The sequence below is a fragment of the Stenella coeruleoalba genome (assembly GCF_951394435.1).
Source record: "Stenella coeruleoalba genome assembly, chromosome: 1".
NCBI classification, from domain to species: domain Eukaryota; kingdom Metazoa; phylum Chordata; class Mammalia; order Artiodactyla; family Delphinidae; genus Stenella; species Stenella coeruleoalba.
Genome location: NC_137169.1, coordinates 11975968 through 12001546, shown reverse-complemented (window position 1 = coordinate 12001546; position 25579 = coordinate 11975968). Strand labels below are relative to the sequence as shown.

General features: G+C 53.6%; 1 protein-coding gene across 2 annotated transcripts; it reads right to left on the bottom strand.

The window, feature by feature from the left end:
- Window positions 1-1474: 1474 nt before the first annotated feature.
- On the bottom strand, window positions 1475-25187 carry FBLIM1 (filamin binding LIM protein 1). 2 transcript variants are annotated; one of them, XM_079933444.1, is made up of 9 exons: window positions 25079-25187; window positions 21191-21288; window positions 20489-20758; window positions 15246-15424; window positions 14565-14682; window positions 12067-12236; window positions 9213-9391; window positions 8276-8393; window positions 1475-4177 (listed from the first exon to the last, which is right to left on the bottom strand). In XM_079933444.1, the coding sequence occupies exons 3-9, from the start codon at window positions 20736-20738 to the stop codon at window positions 4064-4066; spliced, it is 1128 nt and encodes a 375-aa protein (XP_079789570.1). In that variant the 5' UTR covers window positions 20739-20758; window positions 21191-21288; window positions 25079-25187; the 3' UTR covers window positions 1475-4063. The 2 variants fall into 2 exon arrangements, with proteins under 2 accessions (XP_079789570.1, XP_079789569.1); XM_079933443.1 differs by lacking the exon at window positions 25079-25187 and adding an exon at window positions 24945-25066.
- Window positions 25188-25579: the final 392 nt, after the last annotated feature.

Here is a 25579-nt window from a genome sequence, read left to right as displayed (position 1 = left end):
AAACTTGATCCCCTTCTGCTCTCCTTTAATCCCTCATTTCCACCATTTGTGTCCCTAGCAGAGTAGCGAGCAGCATTTGGTTGCCCTGGAGGGGTTGGCACATGCTGGGTGTGGCCTCGGGTTAAGGGGGACTCTGGGGACAGGGTGACAAACTGGAAGGCTCAGGGTTCCCTAGCAATCTCACGGTGTCCCTTGTCCCAATTCTATGCTTACCGAGCCCAGGTTCCCAGATATAGACTTGCAGGGGTGGCAGCATGGGAACTCCCAGGGGACCCTCCTAACAGGTAGGGGTTTGGGCAGATGAGAAATTCAGTCTCTTGACATGGGTCTCCCTCCAACACCCATGTTCCACTTGCAGCAATTCCACAGCCACATCGCTCACTTTCTAGTTTTCCAAGTCGTTTTCTTCTCTCAGCCTCACTGCAACCATGTGCAGTGGGCAGGCAGGAATTATTCCCATTTTGCATCTGGAGAAGCTGAGGACCCCGTGAGGGGCATGAGAACGTTGGCTCCCCAGGGCTCAATGTCCGGTTCGCTAGCCCATGCTGCCCTCTAGTGGCCGTGCATAGCACCTGCCTTCAGGAAGCCCAGGTCAGCCTGCAGCATCTCACTCACTGGGGTCGCGCACAGTAATGGACAGCCTTCCTAGGACCCCAGTGTGGGGCATGGCACGTCACCCCCTCGGGACTCTTACATCACTTTATCAGCTCCTCACCCTGTCTCCAAGCATTCAATTATGTATACTATTAAACTGTGGTAAATTGTACATAATATAAAATTACCACCATAACCATTTTTAAAAAAATATTAACTTATTTATTTGGTTGCACTGGGTCTTAGTCGCGGCAGGCGGGCTCCTTAGTTGCGGCACGTGGGCTTCCTTAGTCGCGGCAGGCGGGCTCCTTAGTTGCGGCACGTGGGCTTCCTGAGTCGCGGCAGGCGGGCTCCTTAGTTGCAGCACGTGGGCTTCCTGAGTCGCGGCAGGCGGGCTCCTTAGTTGCGGCACGTGGGCTTCCTGAGTCGCGGCAGGCGGGCTCCTTAGTTGCGGCACGTGGGCTTCCTGAGTCGCGGCAGGCGGGCTCCTTAGATAACCACTCTTAAGTGTTCAGTGGTGTTAAGTACATTCACACTGTTGTGCAACCACCTCCCCCATTCATCTCCAGACCACTTTTCATTGTGCAAACTCACATTTTGTACTCGCTGAACAACTCCCTAACCCCGGTAGCCCCTAACCCACCACGCTTCTATGAATTTAACTACTCTAAGACCTCACATATGTGGAATCACACAGCGCCTTGTCTTTTCCTGACTGGCTTATTTTACGTTGCATAAACCTCCCTAGAAGTGTCCCCTTCTGGAGTGATTTATGAATGTACGCCCAGAAGACAAAGGCGCCCCCAGAGTTTCATCCAGACGCCACCCTTCCAAACACAACCAACCAGAAAGAGGCCGGGACACGAGGAACCACAGCACAAGATGACAATTTAATGACAAGAAAAACCACACCAAACCAAACTTGGCGACTGAGAGAGAAAAGTGTCCCAACAGCTGGGAGCTGCTAGCCTGGCCCTCATCTCTGGGCCTTGGTGAGCTCCAACCTCACAGAGCACTGTAGGCGTGTCCTGGAGCCCAGCCCCTCTGGGCTAGATACACAAATGGCCAATATCCCTCATCCTGTGAGCAGCTGCTGCTCCCCTACCAAGCACAGCCAGTGCCACATCCTAGATAGAAGAGAATCAAGCTTCTCAAGCCCAGAACGCCCCTGCTTCCCGACAGCACACATCTGGAGCAAAGCCCCGCTTCCTCAAATCCTCCCCAAACCCCTCAATACCTACCCAGGTTCTAGGGGCCCCCCAACTCTCGCCGAGATGCATCCCGCCCCCTGCAGCCAGCACGATAAACCCAACTTTGTGAACCACGGGCATGTCCCCAGTGGTCTCTGGTTGATGGGCTTCAAAAGGACCGTGGAGGAACGCTGACAGGAGTGATGGCTAAGAACTGCCAGCCAGCACCAGACGGTACAAGGGACTCAAGAGCTTCTCAGAAACCTCACCAGCCCAACACTTCTATCCCAGCAATCTTCTATGATAGATACCAGTATTGCTTCCATTTTAGAGATGAGAAAAGCAAGGCTCAGATGATTAATAACTTGTCCAGGCTGTAGAGCAGCAGAGCCAGGTCTGAGACCGGGGTCACCTGCCTCCAGGTCCAGCGCCCTTTCTGGCCCCGTATCCTTCTCTCCGGAGCTGTGCTCACCAGGCCCAGCGGGTGGTGTCCGAGCTGCAGCGGGCGAGCAACCTCACGGGCAGCGTGGCCCACGTGCAGAGAGCACATCCTGAGGGTGGTGTTGACTCTGCTAAAGGACTTGGTGGCCTTAGAGGGCCTCCTGCAGGGACCACCCTGGTCACCCAGCAGCCACGTCATTGCTGGTGGGTGTGTCCAGGAACAGTGCACCTGCGAGCTGGCCTGGGTAAGTCTTCATTGCTGGGGATGAGAAGGGACAGGAGCTTCTTGACCTGCTGAGAAGAGCCCCAGTTTGGGGGCAGGGGATACAGGCACTTGCTGGACACTCACGCCACACTGAGCAGATATGCCCAGACATTTTTCTGGTGCTACTATCGAAGGCCAGCATTTACCTAGGTGAGGCCTTAGTTGGAACACAGACAAACTTCGAATCGTTATGCATTTATTTTCATGTATAGCTAGACATCGACATGTGACTGCATGGGTATATTGCTTAGTTAACCTAAGACTAAATCGGTAAGTGAGGGAAAAAAAAAAAAAGGATGTTGAGTTAAAGAAAATATTAAGGAGATAATAGAATAGGAGATCCTTGTATGATAGAAATTGTGGAGGTATGGGAAGACCTGGAGTGTGCGACTCACTGCTCTAAGCTTCGGGCAAGAAGCTGTGCTCCGGTCTGAAGCCCTTAAGGGGCCCTACAGAGAATCTCTCCCGGTACCTGGAGCCCACGGCATCCTCCTAGGAGCACATGGTACATCGAGACAGCCCCAGGGAGGAAAGCACATCTTGTTTAATGTGTTCATGTTCTACAAAATGTCTTAGAAGGGACAAAGCAACAAAAATGATTTTCCTTAAAAGAGAAGAAGAATCTTCTAGGTGTGGCCTTGAGAAGGCAGTGGTCACAGGGCAGCCTGGGCTGGAGGGCCCCCGTAGGGGTTGGGGGACACCCCTGTTGCTGTCCTGGAGGAGTGTGTGTGTGTGTGTGTGTGCGCGTGTGCGCGCGTGTGCATGGCCGTAGTCGAGGCTGCTGCAGGACGAACACTCAGAGCCCCTGTACTCTGCTCCCCAGCATACAACAGGCACTCAATCCATGTCTGTTGAATCACTGTCGCACACAGAAGGAGGCGCCGGAAGCCAGGGTGCAGGGGTTGCCGACTTCCTTGGGTGTCAGCATGTCATCCTTCACTCCTGCCTCTGAGGTTCAGGTTCATGCCTCGGCCCCATGTCAGCATGACATGTCCCCAGTGTGGGAAGTCCATGGCCATGCCACCAGTAGGTCACAATCTTGTACATTTATGAACAATGGAAGGCATTTTCTTTTAAGATTCCCACCTCCCCTCCCAAAAATCCGAAGAATGTTTCTCATCACTTAAACTTCAAATTTTAAAAATAGTGCTTTTTAAGGGACTTTGCAGTTTTCCTGAAACAGCTCAGTCCTGCAAGGCGGAGCTGGTCTCAGCACCCCCAGAGCTAACGTGTCACTGCTAGGGACACAGGGTGCTATCTAGAGACTCACCCCAACTCACCCCTGGAAATGGAGGCCAAGGCCAGTGCTCAAGGGGGGCCAGAGTCGTGGAGATGGGACCCCCAGGCATGACACTCACGGTACGGAAGCCTCCCGGTGCCCAGAGCAGAGAAGGAACAGCTGAGAGTCTAAAGGGCGCTCTCAGCTGCGAGGAGGCCTGGGTCCCGGACACGAGGGGCAGGCCGGCAGGCTGGTCCCTGTGTGGCTCAGAAGGAAAGTGTGCAAGAGCACGGCAGGAAGGGAAACGAGTTGGGGAGGGACCCCGAGTGGGGCTGGTGTGCGACCACGGTGCCCTCAGCAGCAGCCCGCAGCGCTCCGCTTCACGTGGCACGGCTTGCAGAAGAGACGGTTGTTCAGAGGGTAGCAGCCTTGGTCCGTGGGCTCCACAGACAGGAGGATCCTGCAGTCCTGCGGGAACAAGGCACACGTGGATGGACCCCAGGCCCGAGCACAGCGGCGCAGAGTCTGCGCAGGTGGGACTCACCAGCATCCACTGAGGAAATTAACTCAATCAGCTGAGGGGAGAACCGAGGACACTGGGAGAAGAGGGGGCCCTTTGGTGGAGAAGCCCCCTGAGGGATCGTGGAAAGGGCTAGAAGGGCCTTAACACCCTCCCCCTGAGGTCCGGGGAGGGGTGCGGCCTGCCTCAGGTCGCACAGCTGGTTCCAGAGCTGGGAGAGGAGGGGGTCTCCAGGCTCAGAGTTCAGGGTTCTTTTTGTTGTTCCACTGCCTGAACAGCTACAACACTAGCACCAACCTTAATATTTCCAATTTTCTAAATCACCAAAAGATTTTAGAATTTGGAGGATGGGGACTTGGGGCCCAAACTGCCAAATTCACCGTTCTGCCACGAGCCCACACCTGCTCTGGGCCTCACTCGGGCACACACGGGAAATAACAGGAACGATGAATGTCCAGAGACCCGGCTCAGGGCACGGCTGGCGTCCCCTGGAAGCTTCACTGATCCGAACAGAGGGGTTGGTCTCCATAGGGACAACTTTGGGGTCACGGGTGCCACCCTGACCCAGCTCGGCCAGCTGGGGAGGACACCCTTGTGTGTCTCTTCCCTGGAACTGCACCTCGAGTGTCTCAAGGGGACTCTGGGCTATTTAGTGCCAGGACCTGTGCTATCCCTAACAGCCAGTTGTGCGGCATTCTGAGAGCACCAAGTGCCAAGCCTAAAGTCCCACAGGGGCACACGTGACCTCTTCTAAATGAGAATCAACCATGACCGAGTCGCACAGTTTGCGAAGGAGCTGTCAGGTGGCAGAAAGCTGCCCAAACCCTGCCCAGAAGAACACGGGGCAGAACCACTCTTCTCATCCTCAGTTTCCTCATCTTAAACGGAGACGGGAACTCCCATATCGAAAGATCATCATTAGGATTAAATAAGGTGAGACGTGCATGAAAGCATTTTATATATTAAAAAATACTAGCCGAGGGCTTCCCTGGTGGCGCGGTGGTTGAGAGTCCGCCTGCCGATGCAGCGGACATGGGTTCGAGCCCTGGTCCGGGAAGATCCCACATGCTGCGGAGCGGCTAGGCCCGCGTGCCACAACTGCTGAAGCCCGCACACCTAGAGCCCGTGCTCCGCAACAGGAGAAGCCACCGCAATGAGAAGCCCGCGCACCGCAATGAAGAGTAGACCCTGCTCGCCGCAACTAGAGAAAGCCCGTGTGCAGCAACAAAGACTCAACACAGCCATAAATAAAGAAATAAATAAGATACTAGCCAAGTATGAAGGTATTGTTCCCCTTCCAGCAATAGTAAGAAATAACATGGACCACAAAGTAGGCAGGAATGGGGAATTCCCTGGCGGTCCAGTGATTAAGCCTCTGAGCTTCCACTGCAGAGGACACAGGTTCGATCCCTGGTCAGGGAACTAAGATCCCATATGCAGGGCAGTGCAGCCAGAAAAGAAAAAAAAAGGTAGGCAGGCATGGTGGAGGGAGCGTGGATGGCATCTTGAAACCCATTTCCCTTTCTAGAGAAACAGCACCCACATCTGCTTAGGCCACTGTGGTTGGAGCCTCACAGCCTGAAATACAGCTGGTGGAGTCCAAACTCTGACTCACGGCAGAGGCTGGGTAATGTTCCCAGTAGCCTCAGCCTAGCTGACCAGGGAGGAGCAGGGAGGGCTTATTTGCTCACCAGCCAGGCCCGGGGAAATGCAATCACCACTGGATCTAATGTGGGCTATAGCGATAACAGCACTTGAATTTCACCATTGTTCTTTCAAGATGCGTTATCAGCCGGACTTTGAACCAGAACAAATCAACATAATCATGAAGCAATGTGTCAACTTCTCGACTAAACTCCCTGGTCACCCTCAGCGAAAATGCTTCTTAGTTCTACATATCTGTTTTTATTATTATTATTATTATTTTAATTTTGGCTGCATCACAAGGCTTGTGGGATCTCAGTTCCCTGACCAGGGATTGAACCCAGGCCATGGCAGTGAAAGCGTCAAATCCTAACTACTAGACTACCAGAGAACTCCCTACATATCTGTTTAAATGTGAGTAAATAAATGTTTGGAATCACTCACTGGCTGATTAAGAGATTTACTCTGTTATAAACTATTACAGATAGGATAGATAAACAACAAGGTCCTGTTGTATAGCACAGGGAACTATATTCAGTATCCTGTAATACACCATAATGGAAAAGAATATGAAAAAGAATATATATATGTATAACTGAATCACTTTGCTGTACACCGGAAACTAACACAGCATTGTAAATCAACTATACTTCAATTAGAAAATAGAAAGAAAGAAAGAAAAAAAGACTTGCTCTGGAGTCCCCACTTAGGTGACACCTTTGTCACCATCACCAGAGAAGACAGAAACATCAGTGACATGGAGGTGACAGGAAGAGGTAGGGGAGGGCTCTTACAGCCTCCCCAGCAGGACTGACTATATAATTTGCAGGGTTCAGGGAAAAATGAAAATGCAGAATCCCTTATTCAAAAATGAAGAATTAGGGCTTCCCTGGTGGCGCAGTGGTTGAGAGTCCACCTGCCGATGCAGGGGACACGGGTTCATGCCCCGGTCCAGGAGGATCCCACATGCCGTGGAGCGGCTGGGCCCGTGAGCCATGGCCACTGAGCCTGCGCGTCCGGAGCCTGTGCTCCGCAACGGGAGAGGCCACAACAGTGAGAGGCCCGCATACCGCAAAAAAAAAAAAAGAGTGTTGAATTAGACAGACTCTCAAGTTCTTTCAGAGGCTGCATGACCTGTTTACCACTGTGCTCGTCAGTGCCAGGCACAGAGTAGGTGCTTGGTATGAACTATAGAATGAATGTGTGAAGAACGCACTATAGTGAGAGGCCCGCATACCGCAAAAAAAAAAAAAGAAGGATTAAATGAAAATGACAGCAGAGCTTCAAAGCAAGCACAGGACCCTTCTGAGTGTGGGGCCTGTGCGACTCCCCAGGCATTTCTTGCTGCACCAGCTTCTAACCAGCCTCCCCACCTCAGCCTCCCCACTCCCTGCAGCCTGAAGTCCAGACTCATTCGTTTGGCACAGGGGGCCCTTTCCTTTTCTCTGGCCACACTGTTACCACACCATCCAGCACTCTACACTCCAGACACACCTCAAAACTTCTACTTCCTCCAGTTCTTCAGGCTGTTTGTGCCACAGTAGGATTTCACAGGCCCATGCCTCCTTTTGGACTTCATTTCCCCGCTCTGAATACATGGCAAACTCCTACTCAACCTGCAAAACCCAGGTTAAGCACTGCCTCCTCTAAGAGTGCCTTTGATTGCACCAGCCTTGATCACTTGATCACTGCCTTCTTTGTCCCAACGCTGATTTATACATGCTCTTTCTTAGCACCTGAAAAGGACATCTGTGGTGTGGGTCTGCCCAGCATCCCTTTCTTCTTTCCAGTGGTTGTATCAATCCCAATCTGTTTCATACAGTCCTACCTGCCTGGCCCCAGAGGTTGTCAATCATAGCCCCTGGTCACCGATTGGTCTAGAAGGGGCATGTGACCCACGTTGGGTGAATCAGAGGCCTTCTTGAGACTGAACGGGATCCCTGGATGGGGTTTCTAAGTTGGAAGGATATAAACCTGAGCCAACCATGGCCACGCACCGTACCCCCTGCCCCACAGAGGATGCCAGCCCACAGGAAGAGAAAATGAAGCAAACACACAAGAAAGGCAGAACCGAGAGATGGAGAGAGAGCCTTATGATACCATTTGATGTTATCAGTGATATCACCATCAAGAGCCTTCCCGTTAAGATCCCCTTTCTTGCGGAAAGCAGGTTGAGTTTGGTTTCTATCATTAACTCAAAGAGTTCTGATTAATAGAGCATATTTGTAATTATTTTTGTTTTCATTTGTCTCTGCTATTGGATGGTGAGCAATCTGAGGGCAGAGCCCCAGCCTGGACTTGTCCTGGCCGAGGGCCTGGCACACAGCAGGCTTTCAACAGGGTTTGTCCGGTGATTGAACAGAATCAATTGCATCTTATTAAATCAGCACTGCTCCACTCACCTCACACCTGTAGCAATTCTCGTGGAAGTTTCTTCCCATGCACTCGATTTTGAAGGCATCCTTCCCGTCTCGGGGGATGATGGGATTCTCACAGATGCTGCACACAGGGGCGAATTTCCTAGAGGGAAAGAAACGTATGCTCAGGAGGCATTCACGTCAACAACCACAGAAATTAGCTGTCAGAACGCGGGCCAGCTCTGGTTCGCCTCCCAGAGCTATTTCAGACCCGTTGCTATCTAACTACACCTGGAGCTACGACCACACATGCCTATTTCTTCCTGGCAGGAGCGGATGGAGAGACCTGTGTGATTAGACCCTGCTTCCCAGGGTATAATTAGCTCAAGGCAAGTAAGTGATGGGAACATTAGAATTTAAGAAAGCAGGGGGGCACCCACTGCATTTGTCTTGTATTATAGGTCACTGCTTTTTCTTCTTTCGTTTTTTACTAGGCACACCTGTCTCTCCCCTTGGGCAGCAAGCAACTCGAGGGCAGGGATGGGGCCCTGCAGATGTGTGTTGCTACCACTCCATATGGCTCCAGCTCTGAGGGGAGGCACTGCGGTCTGGGGTTTGAGAGCAAGGCCTGGATATCAGGTCAGTGGGGGTTGAATCGCAGCTTCCATACTTACGATCCGGGAGACTTTAGGTACTTATGTACTGCATGCCTCAGTTTCCACATTTGCTAAAACAGAACCTTTAATAGTGCCTGCCTGTAAGACAGTTTCGAGATTAAATGGCTTAAACCCAAGGGGAATTGCTCAAAAAGTGTCAGCTGCAAGCAGGTGCTAAGTCAAACACAGGGTATGTGGAACAGGCAGTCCTGGATTCTGCAGGCCAGCTCTGACCCAGCCCCCAGCACTCAGGCTCGACTCCTCCATCCCGCCTGAGCCCCACCCTGTCCTCCGTGCCCCATGCAGTGCACGGACCCCTCTTGTACCTGTAGAAATCGTCCAGGCAGTACACCTCATTCTGACTGTCCAGGGCAAAGCTCTCATCCCCGATGCACCGGGCGCAGGTCACACACGTGAAGCAGGTGGGGTGGAAGGCCTGGTCCAAGGCCCTGATGATGTGCTCCCGGACCACCTCGCCACACCTGCCACACTTCTCCAGGGTGTCCTGGGACAGAGGGCCACTGCCTCAGAGCCATCCCGTGGGTGTGCCCACTCCAAGCCACAAGGGGCATCAGACTGGCTACCCACAGGGGCCCGGAAGGCAGAGATACGGGAGAGGTGCTCACATTCATGCAATTGGCCTGGAACTACTACCCCCAAACCTTCACATTGCTTAGAGGGGATCGAGTTTGGCACTATATCCCTGGTGTACAGTCAGGAATCCTGCCATGAAGCTATGACTGCATTTTTTTTTTTGTTACTAGGAAATGCTTGAGGCCAGGGTCCATAAGGGCCCATAGGAGAAATTTCTCTAAAACTTCAGAGTCAGTAAAAGGCATTCCCAGAGGAATTGCTGTGCTTTTTATTTTATGGACGATAAACCTTGAAACTTATTACCCTTTTCCATTTGGCCACTTGGAAGCTCACAGTCCAATTCCATGCTCCACTTTTAGGATGAGTACAGGGGTCTTTCATTCACATATTTTTGGGGTACTAACTGTCTACCTTGATTTTCCTCTGTTTTATCTATTTATTTTATATCTCATGGTATTATATGTATCCTCTAAAATTTTTTTTTTATGTTACTGTGGTAAGAATACCTAATATGAGATCTATCCTCTTAACAACGAAGTTTTTTTTTGTTTTGTTTTTTTTGCGGCACGCGGGCCTCTCACTGTTGTGGCCTCTCCCGTTGTGGAGCACAGGCTCCGGACGCACAGGCTCAGCGGCTATGGTTCACGGGCCCAGCCGCTCCGTGGCATGTGGGATCTTCCCGGACTGGGGGACGAACCCGTGTCCCCTGCATCGGCAGGCGGACTCTCAACCACTGCGCCACCTGGGAAGCCCAACAACAAAGTTTTATGTGTACAACATTATTATTATTTTTTGGCCACACCGTGCAGCATGCGGAACTTCCCCGACTAGGGACTGAACCCATGCCCGCTGCAGTGGAAGCACGGAGTTTTAACCAGTGGACTACCAGGGAAGTCGTACAACATTATTATTGACTACAGGTATATGTGCATTCTTATAAGCTGCCTCAAATCCTTTCTGGAATGAGGAGGGATGAGAGAGAGAGAGACAGAGAGAGAGAGAGAGGGAGAGAAAGAGAGAGAAGGAGAAAGAAAGGTGTAGGTATCACTGAGGCAGAACACGGGGCCTCTTGCTAACCCATCCACCTTTTCCCCTACATGTCTCTTCCCCTTCCTGTTCATCTTAACCTGATTTCCTCTGGACAGATACGTTTGGTGGGGGCAGCATTTCTCCCTGCTTCCCGCCCCCCACCATCCTGGGGGCAGCCCTTGTCTCACCAGCACACTGCTGAAGCCCCTCCTGGCTGCTCCCAGCTGTAAGCCCACCCTCACCCCTTCTTCGCCTCAGTGTCTCACCCCTGCCTGGCTCCAAGCTGGGGAAGAGCGTAAGGACACCCCCCACTGCCATGTTGATGGGGTCAGAGGGTCAGGGTGGGGTGGCCTGGCTCCTTTCTCCTTCCACAGCACCTTACTGCCTGGGATCAGATCGTTTTGAGTTTTCTAAATAGTCCCGACTCCAAATATTCTAACACCTTAAATCAGTAGTTTTCAGACTTCAATGTGCATCAGAATCACCTGAGAGACTTGTGAAAAATGCAGATTGCCAGGTGCTACCAATCTATAAGGACAAGGTGCGAGCCACTGTACCCCCAGGTGATGCATATGTGGGAGTTCTGTACACTACCTGGAAAAACGCCACCACATGCCACAGGAGAGTTAGCAATTCCAACACCTTGGCATCCAGACTAGCTCTCTCAGACTGTCTTTGGTACCCAGAGATGCCCCGTCACACCGTGCACTGGAACCTTGTGGCTCTAGGTGAGGGAGCAGCAAGACCACGGGCAGGATGGGACTTCCCTGGTGGTCCAGTGGTTTGGACGCAGTGCTTTCACTGCCGAGGGCCTAGGTTCAGTCCCTGGTTGGGGAACTAAGATACCGCAAGCCGCGTGGCATGGACAAAAATAAATAAATAAATAACCACGGGCAGGGTTCAGAACCAGACAGCCCTGGGGTGACAGTGTAAAAGGCTGGATGATGCCCCCAAAGATATCTGGATCCTAAGCCCTGGAGTCTGTGACCATCTTGCATGGCAAAAGAGACTTTGCAGATGTGACTGAGTTAAGGATCTTGGGATGGGGAGATTATCCTGGGTTATCTAGGTGGGCCGCAAATGTCATCGCAAGTATCTTTACAAGAGGGAGGCAGAGGGAGATTTGACACAGAAGGAAAAGAGATACTGATGCAAGATGCCACACTGCTGAGTTGGAAGATGGACGAAGGAACCAAAAAATATGGCTTTAGAAGCTGGAAAAGGCGAGGAAATTGACTCTCCCCTAGAGCCTCTGGAGGGAGCAAAACTCTTTGGTTTTGACTCGGTGAAACTGATTTTGGACTTCGGACCTCCAGAACCATAAGAGGATAAATGTGTACCGTTTGAAGGCACCGAGGTCGTGGTCATTCGTTACGGCAGCCACGGGGAACAAACACACCTTGGCTGAGTTCCTTCTCCCTGAGCCTCAAGTTCCTCATCTGTAAAATGGGTCACTAGTGCCTATCTCCCCAGATTGTTGTGGAGAAAGAGATGATACCACATCTTCCAGGTGTCCAGCTCAGTGCCAGGCACCTGGGGAACTGCCCTGGGGCTTACCTGGTAGCAGGGTTCACAGAGGGGCCGCCCATCCTTCTGGTAGAAGCTCTGTCCGGCCAGCTGGCGGCGGCAGATACGGCACGTGAAGCACTGGGCGTGGTACTGCCTATTCATGGCCTCCACAGCCAGCTCTTGAGGGGACACGGTCTTGTGGCAGAAGGCACAGACGTCTGGGGTAGAGGATATACAGGCCATGACCCGCCCAGCCTGGGAGAACTGTACCCAGTCGCCACCCAGAACCAGCCCGGAGTGCCAGGTCTCTGTCTGAAACCCCCGGGTGTTATAAATGCAGCCTCAGCTCATGGGCAGGGTCATGATGGGCATTAAGAAGGAAGGTGGGGGGACTTCCGTGGCAGCATAGTGGTTAAGAATCTGCCTGCCAGTGCAGGATACACGGGTTCCAGCCCTGGTCCGGGAAGATCCCACATGCCGCGGAGCAACTAAGCCCGTGCGCCACAACTACTGAGCCTGCGCTCTAGAGCCCGCGAGCCACAACTACTGAAGCCCGTGCGCGTAGAGCCCGTGCTCCGCAACAAGAAAAGCCACCTCAATGAGAGGCCCGCGCACCGCAACAAAGAGTAGCCCCGCTGGCCACAACTGGAGAAAGCCCGCGCGCAGCAACGAAGACCCAACGCAGCCAAAAATAAATAAATGAATAAATAAATAAATAAATAAATAAATAAAAGAAGGAAGGTGGGGGACCTTCCCTGGTGGCACAGTGGTTAAGACTCCGCCTGCCAATGCAGGGGACACAGGTTTGAGCCCTGGTCCAGGAGGATCCCACATGCCGCAGAACAGCTAAGCCCGTGCGCCACAACTACTGAGCCTGCGTGCCACAACTACTGAAGCCCATGCACCTAGAGCCCGAGCTCCGCAACAAGAGAAGCCACCGCAATGAGAAGCCCACTCACAGCAACGAGCTTGAGCTCATTAATAATAATTAATAAATAAATAAAACCTTACTTTAAAAAAAAAAAATGAAAAAGAAGGAAGGTGGGGAATTCCCTTGCAGGCCAGTGGTTAGGACTCCATGCTTTCACTGCCAAGGGCCCGAGTTCAATCCCTGGTTCCCTGGTTGGGGAACTAGGATCCCACAAGCAGCGTGGCCAAAAAAAAAAAAAAAAAAAAAAAAGGCAAAGGGTCTTTAAAAAGCTAAAATCAAGACACATAGTGTGGGACGTCCCTGGTGGTCAGTGGTAAAGAATCCGCCTTCCAATGCAGGGGACGCGGTGAGTTCAATCCCTGGTCAGGGAACTAAGATCCCACATGCTGCGGGGGAACTAAGCCCACGGCCACAACTACTGAGCTCGCGCGCCTCAACAAGAGAGCCCGCGTGCCACAAACTACAGAGCGCATGCACTCTGGAACCCACGTGCCACAATTACAGAGCCCCGCGTGCCCTGGAGCCTGCGCGCCACAACTAGAAAGAAGAAGAAAAAAAGAAACACATAGCGATAGGACAACTGGGTTGCCATCTGCAAAAAAGTCAAAAGAGGGATCTCTGTTGTGACGCCTTACACCCAGATAATACCAAACGTATCAAAGATCTAAATGTGAAAAGGGAAACCATAAGAACACTGGAAGAAACCAGAGGAGAATTATTTTACAACCCTGGACTAGAGAAGGCCTTGGTACCTGGTAGGCACTTAATAGCCATTTATTAAATAAGTAACACACGGTGCTGGAGAGTCTGTGGGCAGACGGGCACTCCGACACTGTTGGTGGGAATGTAGATCTGGATGACCAAGAAAGACAACGTGGCAAAATTATCACAGTGCTTCCTCTTCTAGGAATTTATCTCACAAACTTGCACACAAGCAAAATGATGAGGTGCAAGGCGATTCACTCAGCATTACCACCTGAGCACCTGTCCACAGGCAACTAGTTAAATCCATGTGGTCGGGTCCTGCTAAGGAATACTACACAGCTGTGGAAAAGAACAGGGAGCCTCCTTATGTTCTGATGTGGAGTGAGCTCTACGACTACAAAGGAATGAGAGCAAAGTGCAAAACAGCACAGAGCTTGCTACTACTTGTGGGGAAATGGGGGAAGGATATATCTGTATCTGCTTGCATACGCGTAAGATATCTCTGAAAGGTTATGCACAAGGTATTAACAGGTTGTCCATCTGGAAGGAAACTAGATGATACAGGGATGCGGAAGGGGAAAGACTTTTCACAGTGTGCCCTTTTGTGCTTTTTATTTTGTACTATGTAAGGGTGTTATGTATTCAAAAAATTACATAGTGAAAAAACTTAGGGCATTTTTGCTATCATGGCAAATTTTGCTGATCAATATTTAAATGGACTTTAGTTATAAAGGAAAAAAGGTTAATGCAATAAAAATAAAATTGATGCACAACTATAAGGCCCATCATCATACTGTGAGCTGGGACAGACACGGTGGTCCCTGCTCTCCTGGTTCCCCCTGGAAGCTCATGCTGGCCGCACGAGGGCCCCTGGGGGTCACACACAGTCCTTCCGTCCCTGTGCCCATACCTGTGGAGGCCTCTCTCTCGGGGAAGCCGACAGGCTCCTCTGGGGGAGGCGGCAGCTCCTCTTCTGTGGGTCTGAGATGATTGCGCCGAGGCTGCAGGGGAGGCCCCTCCACGAGGGGCTGCGGGGATAGAAGGGGAGAAGAGTCACCCAGTGGGGACCGCACACAGCCCTCTCAGCTCTGCTCCTCATGTGGTGGCACCAGGCGCAATTAGCCCCTTTGTACAGAGGCAGAAACTGAGGCCAGATCTCCCAGCTCCTTGCCCTGGGTTCCCTCACCCAGGGGAGTAGCTTCCTTCAAAGCTACTTCCCTCTGCTTCTAAGGAATCTCCTGGAATCAGGGTTTCCCTTGGCCTGGAACCTCTCCCATTTCTACAACGCCTCTGTTAAGGGCAGAGGATTAAATATGGGTTTTCGATGCAGCATAAGGGATTTAGGCTAGACACAGTGGAATGCCGTCCTCAGAGATGAAGGGGGCACTTAGCGGGGGGAAGGGTGTGGCACCCCTTCTCCAAGGACCTTGAAAACCACGTCTAATTTTTACCAGCCTGAAAGAGTTTTGAAGAGGGACTGCCCTCAAGTAGGAGGAGGGACCAAACAACCTCTAGGCCTAGAACCCCGAAAGGCCCCGACCTTCCCTCCCCAACCCACGGGGCTCCGTCAGGGACCAAGGGTTGGCAGTACCTGCGGCGGGGGTGGGGGCAGCTGCTCTAAGTCTGAAATGAGTGACACCCCCATCGGGGCAGGGGGCTCCTCGTCGGGAGGCAGGTACACTGGAGGGGGGGGCGGCGGCGGAGGTGGGAGGAGGTCCAGGTCGGGGAGTGTGTCCTCGCCATCCAGGGGAGGAGGAGGAAGCGAACATCCTGCAACCAGAAGGGGAGGGTGGGTTGGCCAGAGTCTCTGCAGGTGCACAGAGGAGGTGACACTTGCCCAGGAGGCCGTGCAGCATGGTGGCTAAAGGCTCAGGTCCAGGGTCACCTGGACCTGGGTTCCATCTCTGACTCTGTCACTAACTTGCTGTGTGTCCTTCGGCATGAAACAATCTCTCTGAGCCTCAGTCTGCTCAGTTGGAACATGGGTCTCAGTGGCTTAGGGTTGTTAACGAGGATTAGATGAAATGATGCAGGTGACGGCTTGGCACGGTGGCTGGCACGTGGCACAGGCTCAGAAAACGGTAGCCGCCACAGCCCTTCCTAGCAGAGCCTCCCCCACCCGGGTGCCAGGGCGCCTGCAATCCCCGCTGCGTGGGCCCTGTGCGGATGCAAGCAAAACTAACCCCCAAGACTGTGGCTCCCAAGGTGTGGCTCCTGGACCAGCAGCATGGCACCACCTGGGACTCTGTTAGAAACACAACTTCTCGGCCTGCCATGCAGCTGCACAATCAGAAACTCTGGGCTGGCTCCCAGTCATGGGGTGTTTAAAAAGCCCTCCAGGTGATGCTGATGCCACTCAAGGGTGGGAACCACCACCTAGTTAAATGATAGAGTCAGACTATTAGGTGTTGAAAGTATCAAGCGGACAGTTGGTGGCGAACTTTCCAAAGGAAAGGTCCAGCTGTCGTCACCTGAAGCCACCGATTAACCTCAGCGGACATCAGGAGTCTTCTGACTCGTGTTATGTATAGGAAGGGATGGGCACCATTGATGAAATGTCCTTACTAAAAGAAAAACAGGGCTTCCCTGGTGGCGCAGTGGTTGAGAGTCCGCCTGCCGATGCAGGGGACATGGGTTCGTGCCCCGGTCCGGGAAGATTCCACATGCCGCGGAGCGGCTGGGCCCGTGAGCCATGGCCACTGAGCCTGCGCATCCGGAGCCTGTGCTCCGCAACGGGAGAGGCCACAGCAGTGAGAGGCCCGCGTACCGCAAAAAAAAAAAAAAAAAAAAAAAAAAAACCCCAAACATAAAAAAAAACCCAACTCAAACCAATCAGGTTTCTAGAGTTAACTCCATTTGTAATAAATTTGGAAAACAGAGGGGCAAGTTGGATGAGACCACAGGGAGGCAAAGGGACAAATCAGGGTGTGGGACATTCTACAGAAACGGACCCTGTTTCTGCAAGAAGTTAATGGCATGGGAGAGACCAAGAGAGGAGATATCCCTAGAATTAAGAGACCTAAGAAAAATGACCATATATAATGTATATATCTGTGCTGTCCAGTACAGCAGCCACCAGCCACATGTGGCTATTGAGATGTGCTGGAAAACTTAGTACTAAAGACAACGTGAGAGGCTTCCCTGGTGGCGCAGTGGTTGAGAGTCTGCCTGCCGATGCAGGGGACACGGGTTCGTGCCCCGGTCTGGGAAGATCCCACATGCCGCGGAGCGGCTGGGCCCGTAAGCCATGGCCGCTGAGCCTGCGCGTCCGGAACCTGTGCTCCGCAACGGGAGAGGCCACAACAGTGAGAGGCCCGCGTACCGCAAAAAAAAAAAAAAAAAAAAATTTGATAATGATTACGTGCTGAAATGATAATACATTTTATATATTGGGTTGCCTAATATATACCATTAAAAGTAATATCATGTATTTCTTTTCACTTTTTTCAGAGTGGATGCTAGAAGATTCTTAATTACATAGGAGGCTCGCATTTGTGACTTGCATGATGTTTTTATCGGCCAGCACTGCTATGGACCTTACTTGGATGCTGATTCAAAGGATTAATCATCTCATTTAATTCTCCTCATTTTGCGGACAAGGAAAAGCTAAATATTCCACTGAATGATAGAGCTCAAAAGAAATACAAGACACAATCCATTCCTCTACAATCCAACAGTTAAAAGGCATTTTTTGACAGTTTAGGGATAATTAACTATGGATAGACTATTAGATAATCTAAGGCATTCCTGTTGACTTTGTTACGCATTGTTTGGCCTTGGGGTTATATAAGAGAAAGGCCATACTTAGAGATGCACCCTGAAGAATGTGGGGCTGAAGTGACTTGATTACTGGCATTTCCTTTGAAATACTTCACGAAGGAAAAGAAAAAAAGGAACAGATGAAACAAAGGTAGCCAAATCTTGGTAACTGTTGAAACTGGATGTGGGGTATACAGGGTTCCTTGTACTGTTTTCCCTACTTCTGTGTATGTTTAGAAGTTTCATTAAACAATAACAACCCAACAGCAAACACACACATACACACAGAGGACAGGAGTGGCATGGCGTGGGGCGATGGCGGGTGAGGAGGTGGCCTCCACCCTATCTGCCAGCCAGTGGGTGCCCCCGGCAGGGAGGGAGGAGGCGGGTGGAGGATCTCCTCCATCCAGGAACACTCACTATAGTGTAATCCCACCTCTGCAGGCTGCCCTGACAAGGGGCTGTCCAGCTCCCTGGGGAGTGGCAACTGGGCAACTCGGGAGAGAAGCCGCAGCGCAGGGCTGTGCCCACTGCCACACTCAAGGGGAGTGCTATTAATAGCGCCCCGGGATAGAGGGCATGGAGGCACTCTGCCCACCTCCTGTCATGGGGGCCCAAGGTAGGCCAGGCTCCAGCGAGGTCAGACCGCCCTAGACACCCTGGGAGAGCAGACAGAGAATGTTCAAGGCCCTGCCGCCTAAAGACCTGGGCTCTGGTCCCATTCCCTGCATGTTCGCTGGGGCACCTCTCTGGGTTCAGGTTTCCCACCCATTTGACCAAGGTAAGAACCCCTCTGCCCAAGGGCTATACAGATGCGAAGCTTGCTCTAGACCCGTGAGTCTGCCTCAGAATCGCCTGGGGGCTTGTCCAAACGCAGGTGGCTGGGCCCACCCCAGCGCTTCTGCTTCAGCAGGTTTGGGGTAAGCTCTGGGAATTGACCTTTTTGGAATTGCGTTTTGAATTTACATTTCCTGGGTGATACCGACACTTCGGGTTCAAAGGCCACACTTTGAGAACGACTCTTCTCTTCCGAAAGTCTAACCTATTAACGCCTTTGGACTGGAACAGTCGTTCTCAAAGTGTGGTCCCCAGACCAGAGCATCAGCCTTTCCTGGAAACATGTAAGGAATGCAAATTCTCGGGCTCCACCGCAGACCTGCCGAATCAGGAAGGCCCAGGGTAGGGCCCAGCTGGCTGTGTTAGAACAAGCCCCCAGGGGATGCTGACGCTGCTGAAGTGTGAGACTCTGCCCTACGTGAGCTGACTGAGTCGGGAACCAGGTCAGGAAGAGACAGCAGGAGAGCTGAGGCCTCTCCCAGGACCTGCCTGAGGTTCTCGACATTCAGCTGTGAAGGGTGGGCAGGAATTCAAGAGAGAGATGGGGGGGATTTCTGCCAGGATGAAAGGGCTCAAGAAATGCTGGTGGATTCCTAAGGGGACAAGCATAGGTGAGGTGTCCGATGACAGCCTGCTGCAGAGCTGGCTTTGAGCAGAAGGCAGACCCCCAGGGCTCACCTCTGTGTTCTGCAGTCAGGCCAGACTCATGACCGCTGCTCACCTAGAACTTATCTCACCCCAGCGGGCCTGAACCCCAAGATTCCCCGTGCTCTGTGTTTGCCAAATTGGCCAGCAACATGCCTGACCAGCCACTGTGAGGCCATCCCACCCGAGGAAGGTCTGGTCTGTGGTAGCAAGGTTTTTGCTACCACAAAACCTGCTCCCTGGATCTTCTGCCTGTAATTCCAATACCCCATGAAAAGGTCCAGGCAAGTTTGGCATTTGGGCAACTAAACTATATTTCCTCGGCTCCCTCTCCTACCCAGAAGGGCCATAATTTTTTTTTCCCCCATTGGATCAATGTCCTGATGTGTGAATTTTGGTCATCATGGTCCTGCTTCTCCTGTACAGAGAAGCAGCAGGAGGAGGTTGTTCTTGGCACGTGTGGTTAGCAAGGAAAGATCAGTTTAGGAGGCTGCGTCATAATGAAGAAGCATGTTACACGAATATTCATGGACTCTCACGTGTATCCACGTGTGGTCCCTTCTCCCATCTGTTTGTGGCTTCCCATAATTGGCGCTTCCCATTGGCCTCTAGGTGGTTTCCATGGTGATGGATGCACAAGGATGCCTTAGCCTCGCTCTGAGGACTTCGGGGCGTTCACCTGCCTTCCCGGGCTGGCCTCTCGCACTAAGCGTCTCAGTGCCTCCTTGTTCGAGCTGGTGCCCTATCAGACGAGGAGCCACCTCGGGCCCCTAGGCTGTCATCCTTCCTTGCTTCTACCCAACAGTTGAGATTTCACATCACATACGTGACCAAATTTCCATCTTCTAGAGGAAGAAACTGAGGCCCAGAGTGAGGAATCAGCTTGCCTAAGACCACACAGCAAGTGAATGGCAGAGCGCAAGAGAAAACAAAACTATCTTTCAGGTCCTTCAACTTGTCAAATCCATTCCTGCCTCAGGGCCTTTGCACTTACTGTTCCCATTTCCCTTCTAGCTCCACTCTGTCATTTAGGTCTTAACTGAGCTTACCTTCTTTGAGAAGCCATCCTGAGCACCCCATAAAAAGCTGTACCTCCCCAGCTCTTCACCGTGTTCTATTCTAGTAGAGTGTTTGTGTCTTCCTGATGTTATATTTTATGTTTTTATTATCTCTGTTTCCCCCACCAGGAGGTAAGTTTCATGCAGGCTGAAAACCTTCTCTCTTTTCACATTCCCAGTGCCTGGCCCAGAATAATAACAGTGGGTATTTAGCACTTTCTACATGGCAGCCGCTGGGCTCAACACTTTACATATGTATTAGCTCATCTAATCCTCACAAGGGCCCTTTGAGGTGGGTACTATCATTATCTCTATTTTACAGATTAGGAAGCTGAGGAACAGAGAGGTTAAGTGGCCTGCCAATGTCACACAGTCAAGAAGCGGAGAAGCCAGGATTCGAACCCAGGCAGGAAGGTTCCAGAGGCTGCCTGGGACACAGTAGGTGCTCAACGAATGACCTCAGAGCCTGCCATTTCCTCCCCACCTTGGTGATGCCTCTCACCGGGTCTCCCACCCACCGCCCTCGCCCTCTTACCTCCACTGGAGAGCTGATGTGGAACAGCTGGCACTGGGGCTGCAGCCCTGCTGGGGGGTGTCCAAGAACGGAGCCTCCCCGCAGAGCCGGCCCCGGGTGCCTTCGTGGGAGCAGGAGACTCCCGGGGGCAGCCAGGCCGGGCCTCACAAGCTGCCCGCCTCACCTCCTCAACCACAGCCTCATCTCGACGTGGAGGTGCCAGGGTGATAAAGACAGATGAGGCGACCCTCTTCTCAGGCTTTGAGGCCATTGCTTCAGCTTCTGGTGGGGCTGGGGACAGAGTGAGGCACAGGCTTGGGCAGGGTTCAGGGCATGGCAGGGGCGGGGCAGAGGTGCTGCACCTGGGCACGCAGACACCCCCAGGGCAGGGAGCCTCTCCCCTCCCAACAAGACAGGAGCAGCCACTCCACAGTGCCAGCGCCCCACCCAGCCACGGAAGGGGCTGCGGATGTCCCACAGGGAAGGGCAGGTGCCCACCAGGTGGCTTGGCCACAGGGTGGGACCCGGCAGTCCTGAATACCCCTCCCCCAGACCTACACACCTGGAGGAGCAGAGGGCAGCCCTGCCCTGCTCACCTCACAAATGATTAATTTCCCTCCTCTACGGGAGCGTGAGGGAGGGGCCACTCCTGCAGCTCCCCACTCCCAGGGCAGCTGACTGCCCGTCCCAGCCCAGGGCCACACCCCAAGTGAACTCCCTCACCTGGGGTCTGGATTTTCCTGGGAAAGGTGATGTCCCCAACGTTCAGGCCAGCTCCACGGTGGGCGGGAAACAGTGTGACTCTCGTCAGAACATCAGGGCTGGATTCCAGGAGGCAAAGGGGACAGAAGAACAATCGGCTACCATTTACCAAGCCCTATTCTGTGCCAGCAGGGCCCTAAACACTTTCTGTTCATTAACTCACAGATCCTCCCACCGCTGCGGGGAGAGGCACTATTACCGCACAATCACGTGCCCATCTTACAGATGAGGAAACCCAGGTGAAGAGGTGGAAGTCACTTGTTCAGGGTCATGCAGCAGCAGACCTGGGATCTGAACACAGAGCCCATGCTCTTGGCCACTTGGCTCTTCCGCCCTCTCCCGGCCCAGCTCACAAACCAGCATCATTTTCTCCGCCATCAGAGTCCACATCCAATCAAGTCTTGAATGTATGGCCAGAATGTCTCACTCAGTCTCATCTCCAAGATCACAGCCCTGGTTCAGGCACAGGGGTGAGGGTGCCTCAATGATCTCCAAACCTGCCTCCTACCCTGTCTCTGGAGTGATCTTTCTGGAGCATAAATCTGTTTCTCCTCTAGTCAAAAGCCTTCCACGGCTCCCTCCTACCTTCAAGATAAAGTCTAAATTTCCCTGGCCTCAACCTATTTTTGACCACCCTGGACCACGCACGGTTCCTGGACCATCTTTCTCCCTTACTTGCTCTGGCATGTTTCCACCACCTGTTTTTCCTCTCCTCCCTGCTGCAGGGTGAATTTCAGTTTTTCCTTAGAAGCCTAGAGCAAACATCACCTCCTCCATGAAGCCTCCCCTGATTCCCGACTCCAGGGCGATTGTCTATTCCACAGGGCAATGACAGCTGACTCACCATCACCATGTCTGCCCCCCCCCAACTGACAAGTGACCTCATCTACCTTCAGTTGTGTCTGTGATATCTGTGTGACCCAAGTCCGGCTCACAGCAGACATCAAAGCATGGATCTGGGAGCAGGGCGGCATCCCCACCGGGGAGAGCCCATTTTCCTTCTCTCAGGTGGTTCCTGCAGAGAGTAGGCTCCAGAGCTAGGGATGAGGTGGGGTCATGGGCTGGGGTGAGTCGACCACACTCAGCTCAGGACTGTGCCCTTTTTCTATCTTACTTTCTATATGGGCCACGCCGACATGGCCCCAGAGCCCGGCCCATAGATTCATGGGGAGGAGAGTAAAGAGGGACCCAAAGAGTGAACCTGGAGAGGTGGGGCTGGGTGGGTTGGGGGTGAGGCCCCAAGGGACCCTAACGTGGACTTGGAGCCCAAGTGGCCACTCAAAGGCTTCCCTCCACTGGCCACCGTGGGCTCTCTTGGAGACTGATGGAGAATAATAATAACAAAAACAACAACATACGCTCCTAAAGTCCTTTTAAATTCGTTTGTGTTTGGTTAAAACGTGCAGGTCGTTCTGATAAGAAACCTGAATAAGAAACCAATATATGAATAAAGCTTTAAAAGTTCTTTTAAAGTACTTCTCTTTTGTTTGTTTTGTAAGTGATGTTTGAAAGTACATCTGCTTCTGTTGGCTGTCCTCAACTTCAATTTCATACTTCGTTACAAGTTTAAGAATCTGTTTTTGCAAACAACTTTCAGAGTGCATTTAACCTTTAAATGCAAGAAACAGCAAGGGCACTCACTGATAAAGTGCTCGCCCTGTGCCAGGCACTATGAAGAGTGCCTTCCCAGCCTCAGAAGTCACCTAATTCTCAACACAGCCTGCGTTATGTCCCCACTTTATAGATGAGGCCAGGTGAGGCCCCAAGCAAGAGGCTGCAGACTTGGAATTCTAACAGGGCACCATCCAACCTGGAAGTCCAGGGGGTATCCTTGAGCCTGAGAGGACACACTTTTTCTTCCCTGGATGCGTAGGGGTGGGGGGAGGGGTGGGGCAAAATTCCCAGGCCTGTTCTTACCCCAGGGTGGCCCAGTCCAGACCAGTTATCTGATGGTCAGCATATCCTGGGCTCATCCCCAGAGACAGCTGAGGATGCCTCCTCTGCCTCCCTCCCCTCCTGCCCTGAACCCCACTCCATCCCGGCCCACCCCCACCGGGAAATCAGATCTGCTGGTTTCTCAGAAAATGTCTAAGGCGAACGTCCCAGCACTGAGACCAGATGTTCACAGCTGGGCAGCACTCCCCCACCCCCATCCCTCCCCTGCGGTTCCGGCAGGGACTTCAGGCCCCAGGGGAAGAGGCCGGGCTAGGGATTTTCAAAGCCCAGTCAGTCAGCCCCGGGGAACGAAAGGGAGCCTCGGCTTCCCCCTGGTCCCACTGCCCCCCAGGTCACCCTAGTGTGGGCTGTGGGTGAGAGAGCTCCCTGTGGGGCAGCCTCCCCGCCAGCCCAGCCCAGGGGACCCTCGGCAGCCACCCTTCCTCCCCCAGAGGGCGAATCTGAGATCCAGCTGGGTAAGCGGAGAAAGTGGAAACAAAGGGAAGGAAAGTCATTTCCTGTCAAGAGGAAGGAAGGAGGCTGAGATCCAGCCACCCACCCAGCCGGGCTTTTCGACTGCGGCCCAGGGCAGGGCCCGGGCTGGCTGAGCCGGAGGGCCTCCAGGGGTGGGGTAGTCTACCCCACCTCACCCCTGCTGCCACACTGTCCCCTGTAACGCTCCTTCTAACCCCCTCCAGAACCCTCTGGAACTACCTTTAAGCTGTAGCCTAGGCTTGAGCTAAACTTTGCTGGAGGTGGGAGTGAGACTGAGCCCCACGCCCCCTGCAGGGGACCTTGCAGCCTGGCACAGGAGGTCCCTCTTCCTTTCCCCCACCCCAGGGAAGCAGAGGAGGCACAAAGGGCTGAGTTCACCCTGGGCCCCCTCCTTCCTGCTGGGCGACCCTGAGCAGGTCACTGAACCTCTCTGGGCCTCAGTTTTTTCATAGAGTGAGAAGAATGAGGTCTTTCTGGAAGGGTGGCTGAGAGGATAAAAGGAGAGGGGTACTCAAAATCTTGATACTTGGTAGGTGCCAAGAGAAAGCTAACTGGTTATACAGCCCCAGAGGGGGAGGAGGAGCCCCTGGGGGGCCTGCAAGGACCAGGACTTAGCTTCCATCATTATGAAGAGCAGGGATCTGGGTGCTGCCCACCCTCTTCCCGGGGTCCTCAGATCCGGGCTGCAGGAGGACCCAGGCCAGGATGCCCCAGGCACACACCTTGGGGATCGCCCAGTCCCACCCCTTCCCAGCCCCCGAGAGGATCTGAGGCCCAGAGAGGGGCAGCACTGCGGCCTCTCTTTCCCCTCGCCTGACCCTGGCTGGGTAAAGGGGCCAGGAGCACCCCGGAGCTCCGGAAACCCAGCGCCCTCTAGCAAGCAGCCCGGCGGGCCGGCCGGCCGGGTCACTGTGGGGCGCTGCCGAGGACTTTAATTCGATCCATGTGCGGGACGCTGTCCTCTTTGTGCGGGAGCTTCCGCCCTGCCCGTCCTTGCTCTCCGCGTGCCGCTCCCGGGCAGGGACCTCAGCCTTCCCCCCAAGAACTGCCCTCCCTCCACTCGGAGGACAGAGACCGAGGGACTGAGACAGAAGGACAGAGCCCGCGGCCCCTCGTCCCGCGGGTCCCCTCCGGGAGCGACGGGGCTGGGGTCCCGGCTGGGGGGCTGGGGTCCCGGCTGGGGAGCAGAGTGGGCGCCGGCCGAGGGCTGCCCGTGCTGTCACCTGTCTGTCGCCGGGGCGGGGACGGAAGGACAGGACCCCCACCCCACCCCCGCCCCGCTTACCTGGGCCGCCCGCGCCCCCGGCGGCTCCGGTCGGTCACCCGATCGAGCAGAACCGGGAGCGGCGCGGCGCCTCCCGCCCCTCCGCCCTCCCCGCCCCCTCGGCTCCCTCCGCCCCGCCGCCCCGGCCGTCTTACCATAAAAGGTGAAGCTTGGGGGAGGGGGCCCGGGATTCCCGCCGGGCGGAAGCGGCCCCTACCTGCCCCCCCACCTGCCCGGCCGCGCCCCGCGCCGCCCCCTCCCCGCTCCCTTTGTTCCCTCGACCACTCCTCCCTTCCCCTCGACCCAGGCCTGGAGGGTGGGAGGCCTCCTCCGCTGCCCACCCTCCTCGTCCTTTGTGAACCCAGAGTGGTCCTTCCCCTCCCCCTCCCCCAGTCACCTGGGTTGGTGGTTCCACCAGTTTGGCCTGGGATCTCCCAAGGTCTTAAGAATCAGGTGGATCTGGATTGAATCATGTGACCCTAGGCAGTCACTCCACCTTCCTGGGCCTCAGTTTCTTCGCCTCTGAAATGGGGGTAATGACCTGTCTGGGCCCTTAAGCCCTCTGCAGGTGGGTCCTAGAGTCTTGGGGGGACAGGCTCCTCCAGGAGGCCTGGTCGACAGGGCCCAGCTGGCAATCAGGTCACCCGGTTTGCCAC

Bases quoted from the DNA above. Each gene is read 5' to 3' on its own strand.
- FBLIM1 (XM_079933444.1), bottom strand. From the start codon at position 20,738: ATGGCCTCAAAGCCTGAGAAGAGGGTCGCCTCATCTGTCTTTATCACC. The intron at 14,683-15,245 runs GTACTGCCAACC...CTATCCCCGCAG, and splicing joins TGCCCCCACCCCCGCCGCAG to CCCCTCGTGGAGGGGCCTCC. The intron at 9,392-12,066 runs GTAAGCCCCAGG...CCTCTGTCCCAG, and splicing joins TCTGTGAACCCTGCTACCAG to GACACCCTGGAGAAGTGTGG.